Source organism: Diospyros lotus, chromosome 1 (assembly GCF_014633365.1).
Source record: "Diospyros lotus cultivar Yz01 chromosome 1, ASM1463336v1, whole genome shotgun sequence".
Classification (NCBI taxonomy): Eukaryota; Viridiplantae; Streptophyta; class Magnoliopsida; order Ericales; family Ebenaceae; genus Diospyros; species Diospyros lotus.
The window spans coordinates 36,732,590-36,747,543 of NC_068338.1; the positions used below are offsets into that span (position 1 = coordinate 36,732,590).

At 35.5% G+C, this 14,954-nt stretch overlaps 2 protein-coding genes across 7 annotated transcripts; one reads left to right on the plus strand and one right to left on the minus strand.

Annotated features, from left to right (window-relative positions):
• Positions 1-632: 632 nt before the first annotated feature.
• Positions 633-10,298, minus strand: LOC127809315 (uncharacterized). 6 transcript variants are annotated; one of them, XM_052348093.1, is made up of 10 exons: positions 10,172-10,298; positions 9,918-9,980; positions 7,366-7,637; positions 6,449-7,109; positions 5,527-5,726; positions 5,199-5,443; positions 3,859-4,846; positions 3,666-3,757; positions 3,396-3,462; positions 633-1,268 (listed from the first exon to the last, which is right to left on the minus strand). In XM_052348093.1, exons 2-7 carry the CDS (start codon positions 9,936-9,938, stop codon positions 4,170-4,172), a joined length of 2,076 nt encoding a protein of 691 aa, XP_052204053.1. In that variant the 5' UTR covers positions 9,939-9,980; positions 10,172-10,298; the 3' UTR covers positions 633-1,268; positions 3,396-3,462; positions 3,666-3,757; positions 3,859-4,169. The 6 variants fall into 6 exon arrangements, with proteins under 6 accessions (XP_052204053.1, XP_052204050.1, XP_052204047.1 ...); XM_052348090.1 differs by having other exon boundaries at positions 3,654-3,757; XM_052348087.1 differs by having other exon boundaries at positions 633-3,462.
• Positions 10,299-13,250: 2,952 nt separating this feature from the next.
• Positions 13,251-14,799, plus strand: LOC127797423 (molybdate transporter 1). The gene is made up of 2 exons (XM_052330306.1): positions 13,251-13,897; positions 13,980-14,799. The coding sequence occupies exons 1-2, from the start codon at positions 13,285-13,287 to the stop codon at positions 14,705-14,707; spliced, it is 1,341 nt and encodes a 446-aa protein (XP_052186266.1). The 5' UTR covers positions 13,251-13,284; the 3' UTR covers positions 14,708-14,799.
• The last annotated feature ends 155 nt before the right edge of the window (positions 14,800-14,954 follow it).

The following is a 14,954-nucleotide window of genomic DNA, read 5'->3' on the forward strand; positions in this document are numbered from 1 at the left end:
TCTAATTGGTGCCATGCCACAGCGGACTTGGTGTTGGTGCTGCCTCCTCAAGATTGAAATAAGAATACGGTGATAACTAACTTATGTTGCCTCAAAATAAATAAATAATATTAAGAATTTAAAAATTAAAAGTAGCGACGTAAACGATAATATAAAACTGACAAACCACATAAGAAAAAGAATGAGATTGAGAGATAATTAGATAAATCACGCATATGAGATGTCAAATATGATAAATGTGAAGGTAACAATGATCTCATTTCAAAATTCAGGTAAAGTTGACCTCATTAGCTCACTCTTCCTCTACTAAGTTTGTTTGAGCTTGTTATGTTTTTTATAAAAAAAAAAATATTTTTATTTTTTAAATTTTGAGATCAACTTTGCTTGATGTAAATGAACACAAAATAATTTTAAAAATTAATTAATAAGATAACAACTCAACTATCTAATGAATTTACTACCAAAGATTTTTAGATATTAAGTATTTATCCCTAAACCCTCAATCCATATAAGAAGATATGATATTTTATTTGACACAATCAAGTAGTTTTTTCTCCAAAGAGATTTCTAAGCATATAATAATTTTGATGCAATATTAAAAATCATAATTAATGACGATATGATCCGTCATGTGACGCAACCTCATTAAAAATATTAATCAGATGAAACAATAATACATGATCTCTTGTCTCCTCTAATAAAGAGAAGTCGCATGACTAATAACTCATAACTCTTAACATTATTCGTAATTTTGACATGTGAAATGATTTAACAAAAAAGGAATAACATTAACCCAAGTTTAGCTTTTAACTGTGGTGCCCTGAATGAAGTCCATAATCATAAATATGAACACGAACACACATGGATATCCAACAGATAGTCATCAACTCAAACCACCTTAACTACTCCAAACAGATATGGCTGAATAATGTAAATGTGACTGAAGAAGCCAGCTGCTTCAGTGAGAATATCAAAGACATGCTGAGATCTCCAGCCGCCGCTTCCGGATCTGGTGAATTTTTCGTTTGATCACACGATGTCTTTCTTTACGACTGAATCAAATCAGGGTCTTTCTTTACAATGGCTACGACGGATTGATCACAAAAGCAACGCCTCAGTTTCCTCTTCGCTGCCTGCTGCTTCATTCACCGTCTCCACCAGTTTTATGATCAGTTCCAACCAACCATCCATGGCGCCACCGCTTTTTCTGCCCCCATTGCATTATAGCATTTTTCGTTTTGTTTCTTCCTGATATTCCTTGCATCTTTCTGGCAATCAGCATTATCAAACAAACAATAACTCTCTCTCTCTCTCTCTCTCTCACACACACACACACACACACACATCTCATTTACCAAAAGGCGAGCCTGCAGCAGTTATGGCCTAGGCAATGGGAAAAGAACAGTAAGATAACAGGATTGATGAGGGGTAGAACATGCCTGGCCGTGTACTGGCTGTAGTCACTTTTATGTCAACAAGATCAGTTCAACTGAAACTCAGACCTTAATTGCTTAAGTAAAAGTACCACGCAAGAAAACTGACACAATTTTCTTCACTATTTTGTCAATAAGTGCAAGAAAATGGAATAAAATTGAGAAACCAGTAGGCCCTCTTAAAACTTATGACATCCCATCAGCTCTAGCATTTCACTAAGTGATTCCTTTTCAACTTCTTTCGTTAATGATCATAAAATGATAGCCACCATTTGTAGGAGAGCAATGGTATTTGTATTCTACTGTCACTGCAGAAACAGACAGTTTCTTGCTGCTATAGCTAGGAAGCAAGCATGAGAGCATCTATCGAGAAAAATGATAGGGCAAGACTGGTGCATAAAATGAAAGTTAAAAGTAAGATTTAATCTATTATTCATGCAAATCAGGAACATGTTTTCCAAGAAACAGAAAGAAAGAACATTTCTTTGACAGATTTGTGGAAGAAGATTTTACTTCTATTGCACTAGATGTGCAGAAGAAAGGGATCATCAGATAAACAACAGTGATCACTACTCATGAACAATGTAAGAAAACATTGGCAACAGTAAAAGTAGAACAGATTAATCAAATTTTGGACCATTATAAAACTGAAAGAGAAGAACTTAAGTTAGCTTTAAAAATGGAAGAAAGAATTAAAAAATAATTTTTGGGGCATTAAAACCATAGTTCTCAACACCATAGTGGACAAGGTACTGGATTTCTTATTCATATGGTACAGTACCGGTAACAGACAATATTGGGCACAGTTTAAGATGTAATACTAAATAAATAATAATATATATAGTTATTGTATATCAAATAAGATATTGAATTTGCATCTTTTTTTTATGAGCAATTTGTAATTTATATGATACAATGATTCCGTGCATAAGAAATAAATATCACTTAAAAGATTAAGAATTTTTTAAAAAACAAAAAAGATTAAGAATTTTAATTATAGAAAAAAATTAGCATTAAATAAGTTACGACATTAATTAAAAATATAATCTCACTCACTTAAGTCACTTTTTTCTTTTGCCAATTTTGGAAGAATAAATTGCATAAAATCTTTAGAGAAAGTAATAATCACCATATGTCACATAAGCTTATTGCATCAAATGGCATGCATCACTCTTTCCCGCTATGGACAATTTCACCCTCCACATTCTCTCTCTAAAACCAGAGAAACTAGTCTTAAGAATGCTGTTTCTACAAGCATTGTGAAGGTAGGTATGTATATATTGTAATATATATATATATACGATATATTCTAATATACGATATGTTCTAATATGGGAATTGCATCCAAATAGGGACACAGCCTCTATTGGGATGTAGGCTAGATATCCTCTAAGTCAAGAACTTCAAAATACTTTGAATGCAGAAATCGTGCCAGCTGGCACGCCAATACCATTTCAATACCAGTCAGTACCATCCATTACTGTTGATACTGACCAATATCTTGACCAGAACAGAATGGGGAGGATTTTGTACCAGAATTCTTTTGGAACAGCATGTCCAGGCCGGTACAAAATGGAATCAATAGCTATATTAGAACTTGAATTGTCTTTGCAGCCCAAAAAAAAAACTTGAATTATCAATACTTTAACATGTTTTACATGAAAACTGAAAGAGAAGATAGCTGTAAAAAAATGGAAGAAAGATTAAAAGAAAGATATCATACAGGTTTGGTTTACATAAATGATAATCAGATTCATCAACTTCAGCACAATAAAAAGTTGGTTTTACATGCTCAACTGGAGATTGATACTGTACCATATAAAACAATATTCTTATTCTCCAGACTTTTAGCACTTCATTTCATCCCTGAATTACAATGCAGAACACTTGGAACATAAAAGAAAACAATACAGGACCATTTCAAAGCAGGTATCTCTCTGTACTCAAGGCAAGATTACTTACATTTGGAAGAATTGCCAAATCCACAAGCTATAAACTAAAGAGCCCCTAGCAAAAAGCCATCTGTAACCTGCAATAGTTCAAATAACATGGTCAAAATGGCATGCCTAAGTTTCATGCACGAGAATAGAGATACTCACAGAAATTATATCCAAAGAAAAATAGAAAATAGAAATTTCACTTCAAGATAAGGAATAGATCAGAAGGAATTTAGCCTCCAAAGCCAAACAATTAGAAGCATTTACCACCTCTAAAACTTACGAGAGGTCTTACTTGAAATTGCCATAAAGACCAGATTAAGTTATCCAAAGTCATCCTTGGGCATTCAAACTTAAGGAAGACAAAGAAATCTGGATGCAATTTCACTGCAGGAAAAAAGCCAAGAGGGTTAAATTACCACAAAAGGCTAGTAACTAAATGTCAAACATAAAACTATGGCACATAAATATCTGACTGAAATGTCTACCCCAAGAAAAGATCTGCATTTTATCTTGGAAAAGAAATGAACGAAGGAGATTGTTGAAAGCATCCATTGGAATGAACAGAATGCAGAACGTCGATCCAAAGGAGTTTTGCCCAAGACAAATACTGAACATTTGGGAATTGGAACCATGCACATCATATTTGATTCTTTCCACAAGTCTGAGTGCCAGCTCATTGCTGATCAAAGAATATGTGCAGTATAACTTCATAAGCACAAGGACTTCTTGAACCAAAAGCACGGAATGCTTATCCCAAGCACGAGCCTCCTCCTAAATCACCCATCAAGGAAGTCGACTAAAAAGGAGGATCCACCATTTGAGAATTCGTTTCAGGGGGTAAAGGCTGAAGCATCCCACTATTAGATAAATCTTCCAGATCTTTGATATTTTGTTGCAATCTTGTTGCATGTAAAACTGCATGATCAAGAACTAGAGGATCATCTGGAGGGTTCTGCAGAAGGTTAAGCAGAGCCTGCCGATAAACTTGAGCCACCAATAATGGCCTAGCAACTTGCCGATTTTTACATAAGATTGCTACCTTAACATTGTGCTTACAGAGGTTCCCCAGCTTTGACCAGGGGCAATCACAAAGTGAGAAATCTGAACCGGGATTCCAAATTGTGTATACAACAGTCTGATCTGTTTGAGAAATGACTTTTGCAAGCTGGAGATTTGTTTCATCCAACAACACATCAACATCTGGGATGTGCATAGCCTGATACCAAGAGTTGGTTGAGAGGGACCCAGTCCTTAGACTTTCAAAGTACCCTGTCTCTATTATGTACTGATCAAGCCAGTATATGGAGTGAAATTCAGTTGTCAATGTGTGGATCAACCAGTCAAGTCTCTGCCAGGAACTAGCATGTAGCTCACTGAAAACTTTAGATTTCAATCTAAGATGATATGCCTCAATTGCAGAATAAAGTTCCTGGCTTGTTGCAGGGAGTGTCCTTATGCTGGCCACCCACAGTTCTGCAAGGGAAGCCAGCATGACAACAATTAATATCTTTAGAAAATTATAAACACAAGTACTAAAGACAAGAAGCCACCTTGGAAGACCTTGTTTCTTTGGCCAAAAATCTTATTCAAATTGTTACAACATTTAACACATGAAACAGAACATTATGGTCTTTTATTCTCGTAGTTTCTGTACTACTTAAAAATAATGTTAAACATGGGATTCAATGACAATCAACAAATACAGAAAACAAGACATAAAAACAGAAAAAGAAAAATTACTAGGATAGTTGTTGGTATGACTCTGAAGAGGTTAATTTAAACAGAATAAGGAACAAATTATATTTAGATGTCATAATAGAAGTACCTATCTTTGGTAGCCACTTATTTCTAAAGTAGTCCATAAAGGTGCATTGATCGACGAATATTTGCATAAACTCTTCAACTGCATCTGAAGTGTTTGCAGGACTTCTTGTGCAGTATAAGATCCGCCCTAAGTGCTTCAGCATCTCTCGCTGCACGTCAAAGTTGCAGCATTTCTTTAAGAGGTTCTTTACCCAGGCACGGCGGATATGCCAAATGCATATTAGGACCCGACATTGAAAAGTCTCCCTGCAAGGGAGAACGACATTTAGAGAAAGTGTTATTTCCTACTGCAATCAGTATTATGTGAAAAACAACATTCAATAACTTACCTGATAATAGATGTGTCAAAAGAAGGATCATCCACTAAGAAGGCATTTGGTCTCCACCGGTTGTCCTTGTCTCGGATCCTCTGAACAAGTGGCATCATCCATTTATGGATATCTTGAACAAAAAAGAGAGAACCAATGACCCAGACAACTGGAATTGCATTCCTTGATGAGTCAAATACGAGTAATGAACACAGAGGATACTGTGAAAGGAAGAGGAAAAGAAAAAATCAGAACTAGGTTGCTAAAATCAATAACAACTACGAGCATGAATTAAGCAAGTAGGCAGGCCAGCTATTAATGCATAACAATTTATTAATCTTACTTTTATTCAACCCTAAACCACTATAAAGATTCCCAATCAAAATGTCTTTTTATTCAACCCTAAACCACTATAAAGATTCCCAATCAAAATGTCTTTATGACCAGACTTATAACTTCCCTTGCACTGCTTTCAATGGCAGAAAAAATAAATAGCCTGGTGATGATAATTAAAGGTACAACTTTGACACTCTATCCTTTGAATGACAAGATTGTTTTGCTTTACCCTTCTGAAACATTCATTTCCTAGCATGTGCCTCAGAGCCACTGATGCTTGCTTTCTGCTATTCATTCTTATAAAAGTGCTGGGGCTTCAGACCACCCATGTTCTTTGCTATTAATGAAATTGTTGTATTTGTTAAACACGGGAAGAGCAGATGGGGATACCTCTTCCCTCTCGCGAGAGGGAAAAAAAATCATGATGTGAAATTATATATCCTTGACCACGTTGCTCCATCACATTTTTAAATTGCACCTATATCCTATTCCTCCTAAATTCTTGATGATACTATAAATGTCTGTTTTTTACATGGATATGAAAGGAGATCAAGAAGAATGAAGTGTAAGCATGGAACACAAGAACTAAAGGACAAGAGTTCAAGACCTTTAGCTTTTTCAAGCCAAAAGATGAATGTGAAGCTACCGAACCATTATGTCCGTAACGGAGCATCTGCTGCAATTGCCAATCTGTCTGTATTCCTAAAATAAATGGTTGTGAACCAAATTTATCTTGAAAGTAGAACACATGTTTCTGGTGGCGTTGCACCCACATCTTTACACTACAATCATCATTTTGATGCAACTCATGAGAAGAGTTGTGAACAAGCCTTTCCATGTTACGGACATCACTGCGAGTGAGAAAATCATCACGGTTGTGAGGCCCTCCATGCCTTTGCACCTCCTCCATGTGATGCTGCATTATATTATCCAACGATATTCCAACATAGAGCATAGATAAGACTTTTTGACGTAGTTCCTCTGAAATACGAGGAGCATACATAGCTCTTGTTCCCACAGCATCACGGTCTAGTATCCCATGGCAAGGTGCCCCTGTTTTATCTACATGGTTTCGCTGGTTGTAGATTATCAGGGCAAGAAGGGGGCGGGTGTACAAACGTTTAACAGTAAAATGGCAAAGGCATCCTCTCATCATGTGACGTCTCCCAGGCCTGCTGCCCTTGCCTGATGCAGGCTTAATGTTTGCACCATCCGCAATACCAGACTCACTCTCCCGGTAGTCTTCTGGACCATAAGAACACCAGTATCTAGAAAATCCCACAGAGAAAAATGAATACAATATGTGTAAGTGTTTCTTAAATAAATGTTGTCTCGTTGAAGATATATATTGACAAATGAACTCCGCTACAAATCAGGAATAAGGAATTAAACTTATCTTGCACACAACCTTTTTCTTCTACCAATAAATATTAGTATTTCTTTTATGGTAATGAATTGAACAAGATTAACAGGTACAATTCAGAGACTGCCTAATAAATACCCAACTTACAAGGTAGAACATACAGCGTATATTCCAGGTAGCCATCAACCCTTGGTTTTCTGACACTCCCTTCAGGTCTTTTCCTTCTTGACTCAACCCGGAAGCTAGCTGGGCATTCTGCATTGGCAGATTCTCCTTTTACAAAGTCATCCACTCTAGCATATGGAATTAGAGCAATATCATCACCACCTTGTCGACCACCTTCTACTTTCACCCAAGCTAGATGAGCTGCAGAAAACTCTGGAAAAGGTGGATTTTGGACAGGGAGGTTTAAAATATCCTCCATTCTAGGCATCTGCAGCAAAAACAAGAAAATAAGCTTCTGACATGATGGTAAAAAATGATAACTTATGATATGCACAGGAATACCAGAAACAATTAGGAAAATTGGAAGCTCTAATTTCAATAATCATGGAAAGATTTGCGGAAAAAAATTGCCCTTTGGGGGGGAAGAGCAAAACTTATAGGACAACAATTAAAACAAAATTGTCATGGGAAAAGGAAGAGAACCATTGTGGTTTTAGTCAAAAGCAAGAGATTAATTTGTTGCATAACTTGTTCGTTTCTTTTTGTTTTCTATTCTCAACCTTGGTTGAAGGAATGGGTAAATAAGGCAGTACATGGTAGGAAATATATAACAACAGGGCACTGAAGAAAATGCAAACGCATCTCTCTTTGGAGCAAATTATAAGATGTGTAGAAGACAATCTAAAGTCCAAAGTTAAAGCAATAAAGCAAAAAGAAGATCCAGTCAGAGAAGAGAAAGAAGGAAAAACATATTGAGAAATCTTCATTGTATGTCATGTTATAAGTTGTCAAACTTGACTACCCAGTCCCTGGAAAGGAACTTTAGGGACTGTGTAGTTGTGAAAATGTTTTCCAAGTTCCATCTTCAATTTTCTATATAATCTCTAGTTTTCATTTTCCGAATAAATTTTGAAAAATGCGTTGAAATGTTAATAAGTACAGAAAACTACTTTCCAATCTAGAAATTTGAAACGCGCGCGTGTGTGAGTGTGTGTGTGTGAGAGAGAGAGAGAAAGAGAGAGACAAACAGACAGACAGACAAAGATGGAGAGGTTTTCTTTGTGTAACTTGTATTACAGAAGAAGATAACGATGGTTTGAGGAAAAATTAGTGGAAAACCATGTTTTCCAAATCTTCAAATTAGTAAAGAAAAATTGAAAAACTCATTTTAGAACTTTCCAAGTTCAGTTCAATGTTAGGAAATTAGAAAATCTGGTTTTACATTCTATATTTAGAATTTTTTGTATTTGAACAAGTTATCTAATTTTTCATTTCCAGTAATAATTTTCCAGAAAATATTTCTACTTAAATTCTTGAAAATGCAATAGTAAAATGTGTTCTGCAACCCAATGTATTAGTCAAAGAAGAAACACACCAGCCACTTTTTCTAGAGTGAAGTTTCAGAGACATAATTTACAGAAATAGTTCATTTACTAGTTTTTTAGTAGAAAGAGAACAAATTCACACTTCAGGAGTATTTCAACAAAAATCAAAAAGCAAGCAACTTCAACTAGTCTTTGGAAAGAGAAACCACAGCAATGTGACGAAATCACATACAATCTGCATCAAGCAAATAATTTGTTCTGAAAATATCCACATTTCCTACATCCATAACAAAGTGGCAAAATCCATGCAAAACAGCAGCAAGGAAAGCACAAATCTGTGGCAGGAAAGTGTTTTCTTCAAAAATCAAAGCAGAGGCTACTTCATTGGTTTTATATTCAAGCTCGGGCAAGAAGCATATTTTCCTTTGCATATCACTACTATACGCGCACAATCAGAAAAATCCTTGTCAAAGAATTCTATCCCATCGACAATTAGATTTTTCTAGCATCTTTAGTGGTTAAGAATAACATAGTTGTTTTGTTAAAGGCACGTGTCTGCTGAAACAAATTTATGGTAAGCGATAGCAATACCACAATACAAATGAAAATTCACCCCCCTAACTTAGACTAACAAACATTAGATAAGCATTTACACCTCATTGAACAACATATCAAACGTTCATCCCATTATGTGGAGTTGGCTACATGAACTGTAGCTCTTCAATCATTTCTATCTATGGCTTTGTCTCTCGTAAGACTCTTATAACTCATTTCACACCTAAATATCTCCTACCAAGTTTTTCTTGGTTTTACTCAGCCTCTTTTGCTAAGTACTTGTTCTAGTACATGCACTTGTGCCTATTTCCAAACAACAACAAAAAAAAAACCTGAAAGGGGAGTTTTTGTCGGACAAAATATTATCAAGTCACTTAATTCACACACACACGTATATTGCTATATTTCCAATCTTTACATGGGTGGGAAGCAGAGTGAAAGTCCTTGTGGAGAGACAGAGAGAGAGAGAGAGAAGTCTGAACCGTAGTACTTCATAAGTTACTTGTATATTAATTCATTCAGACAGTGAAATTCACAATTATTCCACCAATAAAACAGTGGAAACTAATCCAGAATTACAACAGTAATACAACCCAGATGGAACTAAATTTTGATCAGCTCAATATCTTTATGAAACATAAGAAATGAGCACGTGCAAAGCCACGTACCTTTGCTTCATGACCCTTCATGCTTCCTCTAAACTTTCTCCAAAAGAGAATACACTCTCAACCCTATACATTCGCAGACAGATTAAACATGTAAACCCTAACGGATGAAGAATCAATAAAAATAAAAAGCTAGGAAGATACAGTTAGGAAACCCAGAAAACGGGGGAGAAAACAAGAAAATATTACAAAGAAATGAGCAAAAATAGTTACAAACCAAATTCATATACGAAGATAGAGAAATTCGATGAAGTTACCCTTTGAAGTTGTGGGTTTTAACTTTTATTGAAGAGCCGTGAAAGACATCAATCCCAGTTTTCTCCGCCGCTTGCCCTTTGCCAAGGGACTCGACGTGCCAATTCGAAGTTCGCGGTCCGGATTGGATCCCGTATGGTCCGACCCGACTTCTATATGGGATTGTTCACTACGTTATGAAATTCCGCATGTCCATTGGGCCGATAGTGCTGGGTTTGGGGTTGGGCTGGCCTAGTATGCTACAAACAAGGAATCAGAAAATAAGATAAATAATGTTATTCGGCCCAAAAAACTTTAAAAAATAAGGTTGAGTCATGTTATGTGTAATTTTTTTTAATTATATTGTTAATAAAATAATTTAAATTCAAACCTAAAGTCATGTCATATTTTTTTTGTTATCAATGAAAATTTTCCATCAATACTCTTAAACGAGTATATTAAATAAATGCTTAATACATATCGTGTCCCTTCAATAATTAAAAAATATGACATTTGATCGTTGATGTGCAAAATATCAAAATTATGCATTTCACTTATTAAAAATTTGTTGTTTTAAATTCATATCGTGATGAATTTTAACACATGTATTAATGTGTTTGTTTTCATAACTGACACATTATGTGAATTATCAGTTGTAATATTTAAATAAAATAACTAATTTGTTATGTTCCTTCAATAATTAAATAATATGACGTTTGGTTTCAAATGTACAAAATGTCAATATTCTATATTCAACTATGAAAATTTGTTGTTTTAAATCTTTATCTTAATTGATAGTAAGTAAAATTATTATCTATGCCACATTGGACATATACGAAAAAATGATAAAATGCCATATTATAAAAAAGTGTTTGTACATCAAATTAAAACTCATCTTAATGGAAAAAAAAAAAGACCCAATTAATCATATTTTTAAAAAATCATAACACCAAAATCTCTTAACCAGTAACACAAAAAATGTTATATTATTTTATTATCAATTACAAAATATAATAAAAATAATCTCAATTCAATCTTTTTGTTGAACTCGATTACATTACTCTTTTACTCATTTGTTTATATCATATTTTGTGTCTTAAGATAATAACTTAAAATAATAATTTTTAATAGTTGAGATACAAAATTTTGATAATTCACACATTAAAGATCAAATACCATATTTTATAATTATTAAGCAAACACAATAAACCAATAAACCTATTTAAATACTAACGTTTGTCAAGGTAAAAATTTAAATTAATAATTTTTAATAGTTGAAGATATAAAATATTTATATATTATATATAAACAAAATTAATATTATATTTTTTAATTATTAAAAAGTCATATCTATTAAACTTTTAAATAAACTTATGAAATGACCAATAACATGCCCAATATCAAAACCTAATTGGCATAATATGCATAATAATACATACACATCACTTTCAAACACATAGTCAACCAAATGTGTACCGAATCTCTATGTATAACTAACCATGAATTCGTACTTCGGCTCCGAAGATAAAGCCCCCAGTTTCAGAGGGTGGGCATGCCATGGAATTGTACCCCAAATTATTTTGACTTTTATCAGAAATATTAAATTTAGTATTTGAATAACATTTATATTTTATAGAATTCACCACTCTGACAAATTCCCTGGAGAGATAGCCCAATTAATAAATAGTAATATAATAAGTAAATTAAAACAAACAGTCTGCCATTTGATAATTTCGATTCCCAACAAGATGTTGCTTTCCTTACCAGCCATTCACAGCTAAGTGCCAAGTTAATAATTCAGAAATAGAAATCGAAAATATTATTTAAATAACGATAAATCTATTTGGATAGAATCAATCCAGATAAAAAGATATTTAATGTTTATTTTATATTATTTTATAATATTTTAATTATATTAAACAAAACATAAAGATAATTTTAACCTTATAAAAATTATAATTCTTCACTAATGTGCTTCTCTACCTAAAACTCTCGTCTAAAATATTGCCTAGCACATTAAAACTGCACATTTCTAAAGCAAACAAAATTAATTATGAAAATGAATAATGACAATCATGACACTTAGGTGGTAACACGCAATTAGTTATAATCAATGTATTCTCTTTGCATTATTCTTCTATTTTATTTCATTTATGGATTGTTTTATTTTGTTCGAATTGATTGACGCACGGGATGATTAAAGACATCAAATGATAAAAATATTATCATCTCAAAATTGCCGCATTACCTCAAATTGAACGGGCGGACTTCATCAATGTTATATTACAATTTTTTATTCTCTTTGTATTACAAATTTTTATTTTATTTCATTCACGAAGTTCGCTATCAGGCGGACTGCATACTGCATCTGAGATGCAATCCGCCAGATGCAGTGCTGGCAGACTGTATCTTAGATGCAGTCCTCCAGCCCAGCGGGCTACATATGCAAGCTGCTAGCGGACTGCATCCGACAGATTGCATTTAGATATAGTCCGCCAATTTATGCAATCCACCAGAAATTGGGGCTTACCTGAATTATTGGGTGGGTTTCATTACTGATATTTTTGTTATTTGATGTCTTTAGTGATTTCGTGTGTCAATCAATTCGAGCAAAGTAGAATAATTCGTATTTAAAACCATTGTGACTCTTGAGATTCTAAAAATTCATTAAATGAGGTGAAAAACAAAAATTTAAATTTAACAAGGAAGAGAGAAAAATAAAGAGGGTATTGTTAGTAAATAAAATGTTAAATGACATAATTATCCTAACATCAATAATTAAAATGACAAAAAAGGACAATTATATCATGATAGATTCTATTCAAATAGCAAGGTCGTTTAGATAATTAACTTTAATATTTAAAATAATATTATATATATATCAATATAGCATCATGAATATGTGAGTGTCACATTAAGAATTAAAATTGATATTTTAAGTTTTGCAAAAAAATCACCTGCGGGTGAGTCAATCACAAGAAGCAAGATGCCTTACTCCACCTTATGCGGCCCTGGACCCTCCTCTGGTAACGGCCTCTCGTGATGGAGTGGGACAGTCAACAGTACCGTCAGTCCTCTTTAAAGCAGAGCTTTAGTCTTACATTCACTCTTCAAATTCCAAAACCATTTCCTTCCAATGGAGACCCAAACCCACGAAAACCCCTCTCCCGGAACCCTGCCGGAGCCACCCACTTCGGCGTTTCCGGCCTCCGTGGTGGATAAAGTGAAAGCCAACTTGGTTTTCAAGTCCAAATGGGCCGAATTGAATGGCGCAATGGGGGATTTGGGGACTTATATCCCCATAGTCTTGGCCTTGACATTAGCCAGGGACTTGGATCTCGGCACCACATTAATCTTCACCGGCGTCTACAATATCGTCACCGGCGCCATCTACGGCGTCCCGATGCCCGTCCAGCCCATGAAGTCCATCGCAGCCGTGGCCATCTCCAACCACGCGTTCGGCATCCCGGAGGTCATGGCAGCCGGAATCTGGACGGCGGCGATTCTCTTTGTACTGGGCGTTACAGGCTTGATGCAGGTCGTCTACAAGCTGATCCCGCTCTCTGTGGTTCGCGGAATTCAGCTGGCTCAGGGCTTGTATTTTGCCATGACAGCCGTTAAGTACATAAGAAAAGAGCAAAACTTTTCTCAGTCCAAGTCGGCTGGGGAGAGGCCTTGGCTCGGCTTAGATGGCCTGGTTTTGGCTCTCGTTTGTGCTGCTTTCATCATCTTTGTCAATGGAGCAGGCGGTAAGTAATTTAGAATTTTTCTGTATTCACAACATTTTTCTGAAACCATCTATATATTAATTTGGATGGAATCCTCTTGCAGACGATGAAGATGATCAAAGTGATGAAACCACTTCGAGAAAAAGAAACAGGCTGAGAAAATTCATAGCCAATCTTCCTTCGGCTTTCATTATCTTCTTGCTCGGCATCATCTTGTCGATTTTGAGGGAGCCTCGAGCAGTGAAAGGGTTCAAGTTTGGCCCGTCTTCCCTGGAAGTTGTAAAGATATCCAAACAGGCGTGGAAAGAAGGGTTTTTGAAGGGAACAGTGCCTCAGCTTCCACTATCAATTCTGAACTCCGTGGTTGCGGTTTGTAAGCTGTCGTCCGACCTTTTTCCGGGGAAGGAATTCACGGCGACGTCGGTGGCAGTCACGGTAGGGGCGATGAACCTGGTGGGGTGCTGGTTCGGAGCCATGCCATGCTGCCACGGCGCCGGGGGGCTGGCGGGGCAGTACAAATTCGGCGGGCGCAGCGGCGGCTGCGTGGCGGTGGGGCTGGTGTTGGGGAGCTCTTTCGTGAGGGTGTTGGAGCGGTTTCCGGTGGGCGTCCTCGGCGTGCTGCTGCTCTTCGCCGGAATTGAATTGGCCATGTGTTCGAGGGACATGAACACGAAGGAGGATTCGTTCGTGATGCTTCTGTGCACGGCGGTGTCGTTGGTCGGATCCAGCGCTGCGATTGGGTTTGTGTGTGGGATTTTGGCGCATTTGCTGCTTAACCTCAGGAGAGTCAGGAGACTTGGTCAACGTCAATCTCTTTTAGCGAATGTTTGACTTTTAAAGATATGTACGTGGAAAAATCAAAGTTTAAAATTGTTAAAAATAATAATAATTAGAAAAGAACATGTCATTTTTATTTGTATAAATAAATTCATTAAAAAGTAATCATAATAAAAAAAATTATATATTAAACAATATATTTATATACTATAGTATAAACTTTATATAAATTATTATATTTATATAAATAAATTATATATATAATTATCACAAATAACTAAAAAAATTTCTAAGGTTCAAT

Bases quoted from the DNA above. Each gene is read 5' to 3' on its own strand.
- LOC127809315 (XM_052348093.1), bottom strand. From the start codon at position 9,938: ATGAAGGGTCATGAAGCAAAG. The intron at 5,444-5,526 runs GTAAGTTATTGA...TCTCCCTTGCAG, and splicing joins TTTGACACATCTATTATCAG to GGAGACTTTTCAATGTCGGG. The intron at 4,847-5,198 runs GTACTTCTATTA...CTTCCCTTGCAG, and splicing joins TAAGTGGCTACCAAAGATAG to AACTGTGGGTGGCCAGCATA.
- LOC127797423 (XM_052330306.1), top strand. From the start codon at position 13,285: ATGGAGACCCAAACCCACGAAAACCCCTCTCCCGGAACCCTGCCGGAG. The intron at 13,898-13,979 runs GTAAGTAATTTA...ATCCTCTTGCAG, and splicing joins CTTTGTCAATGGAGCAGGCG to ACGATGAAGATGATCAAAGT.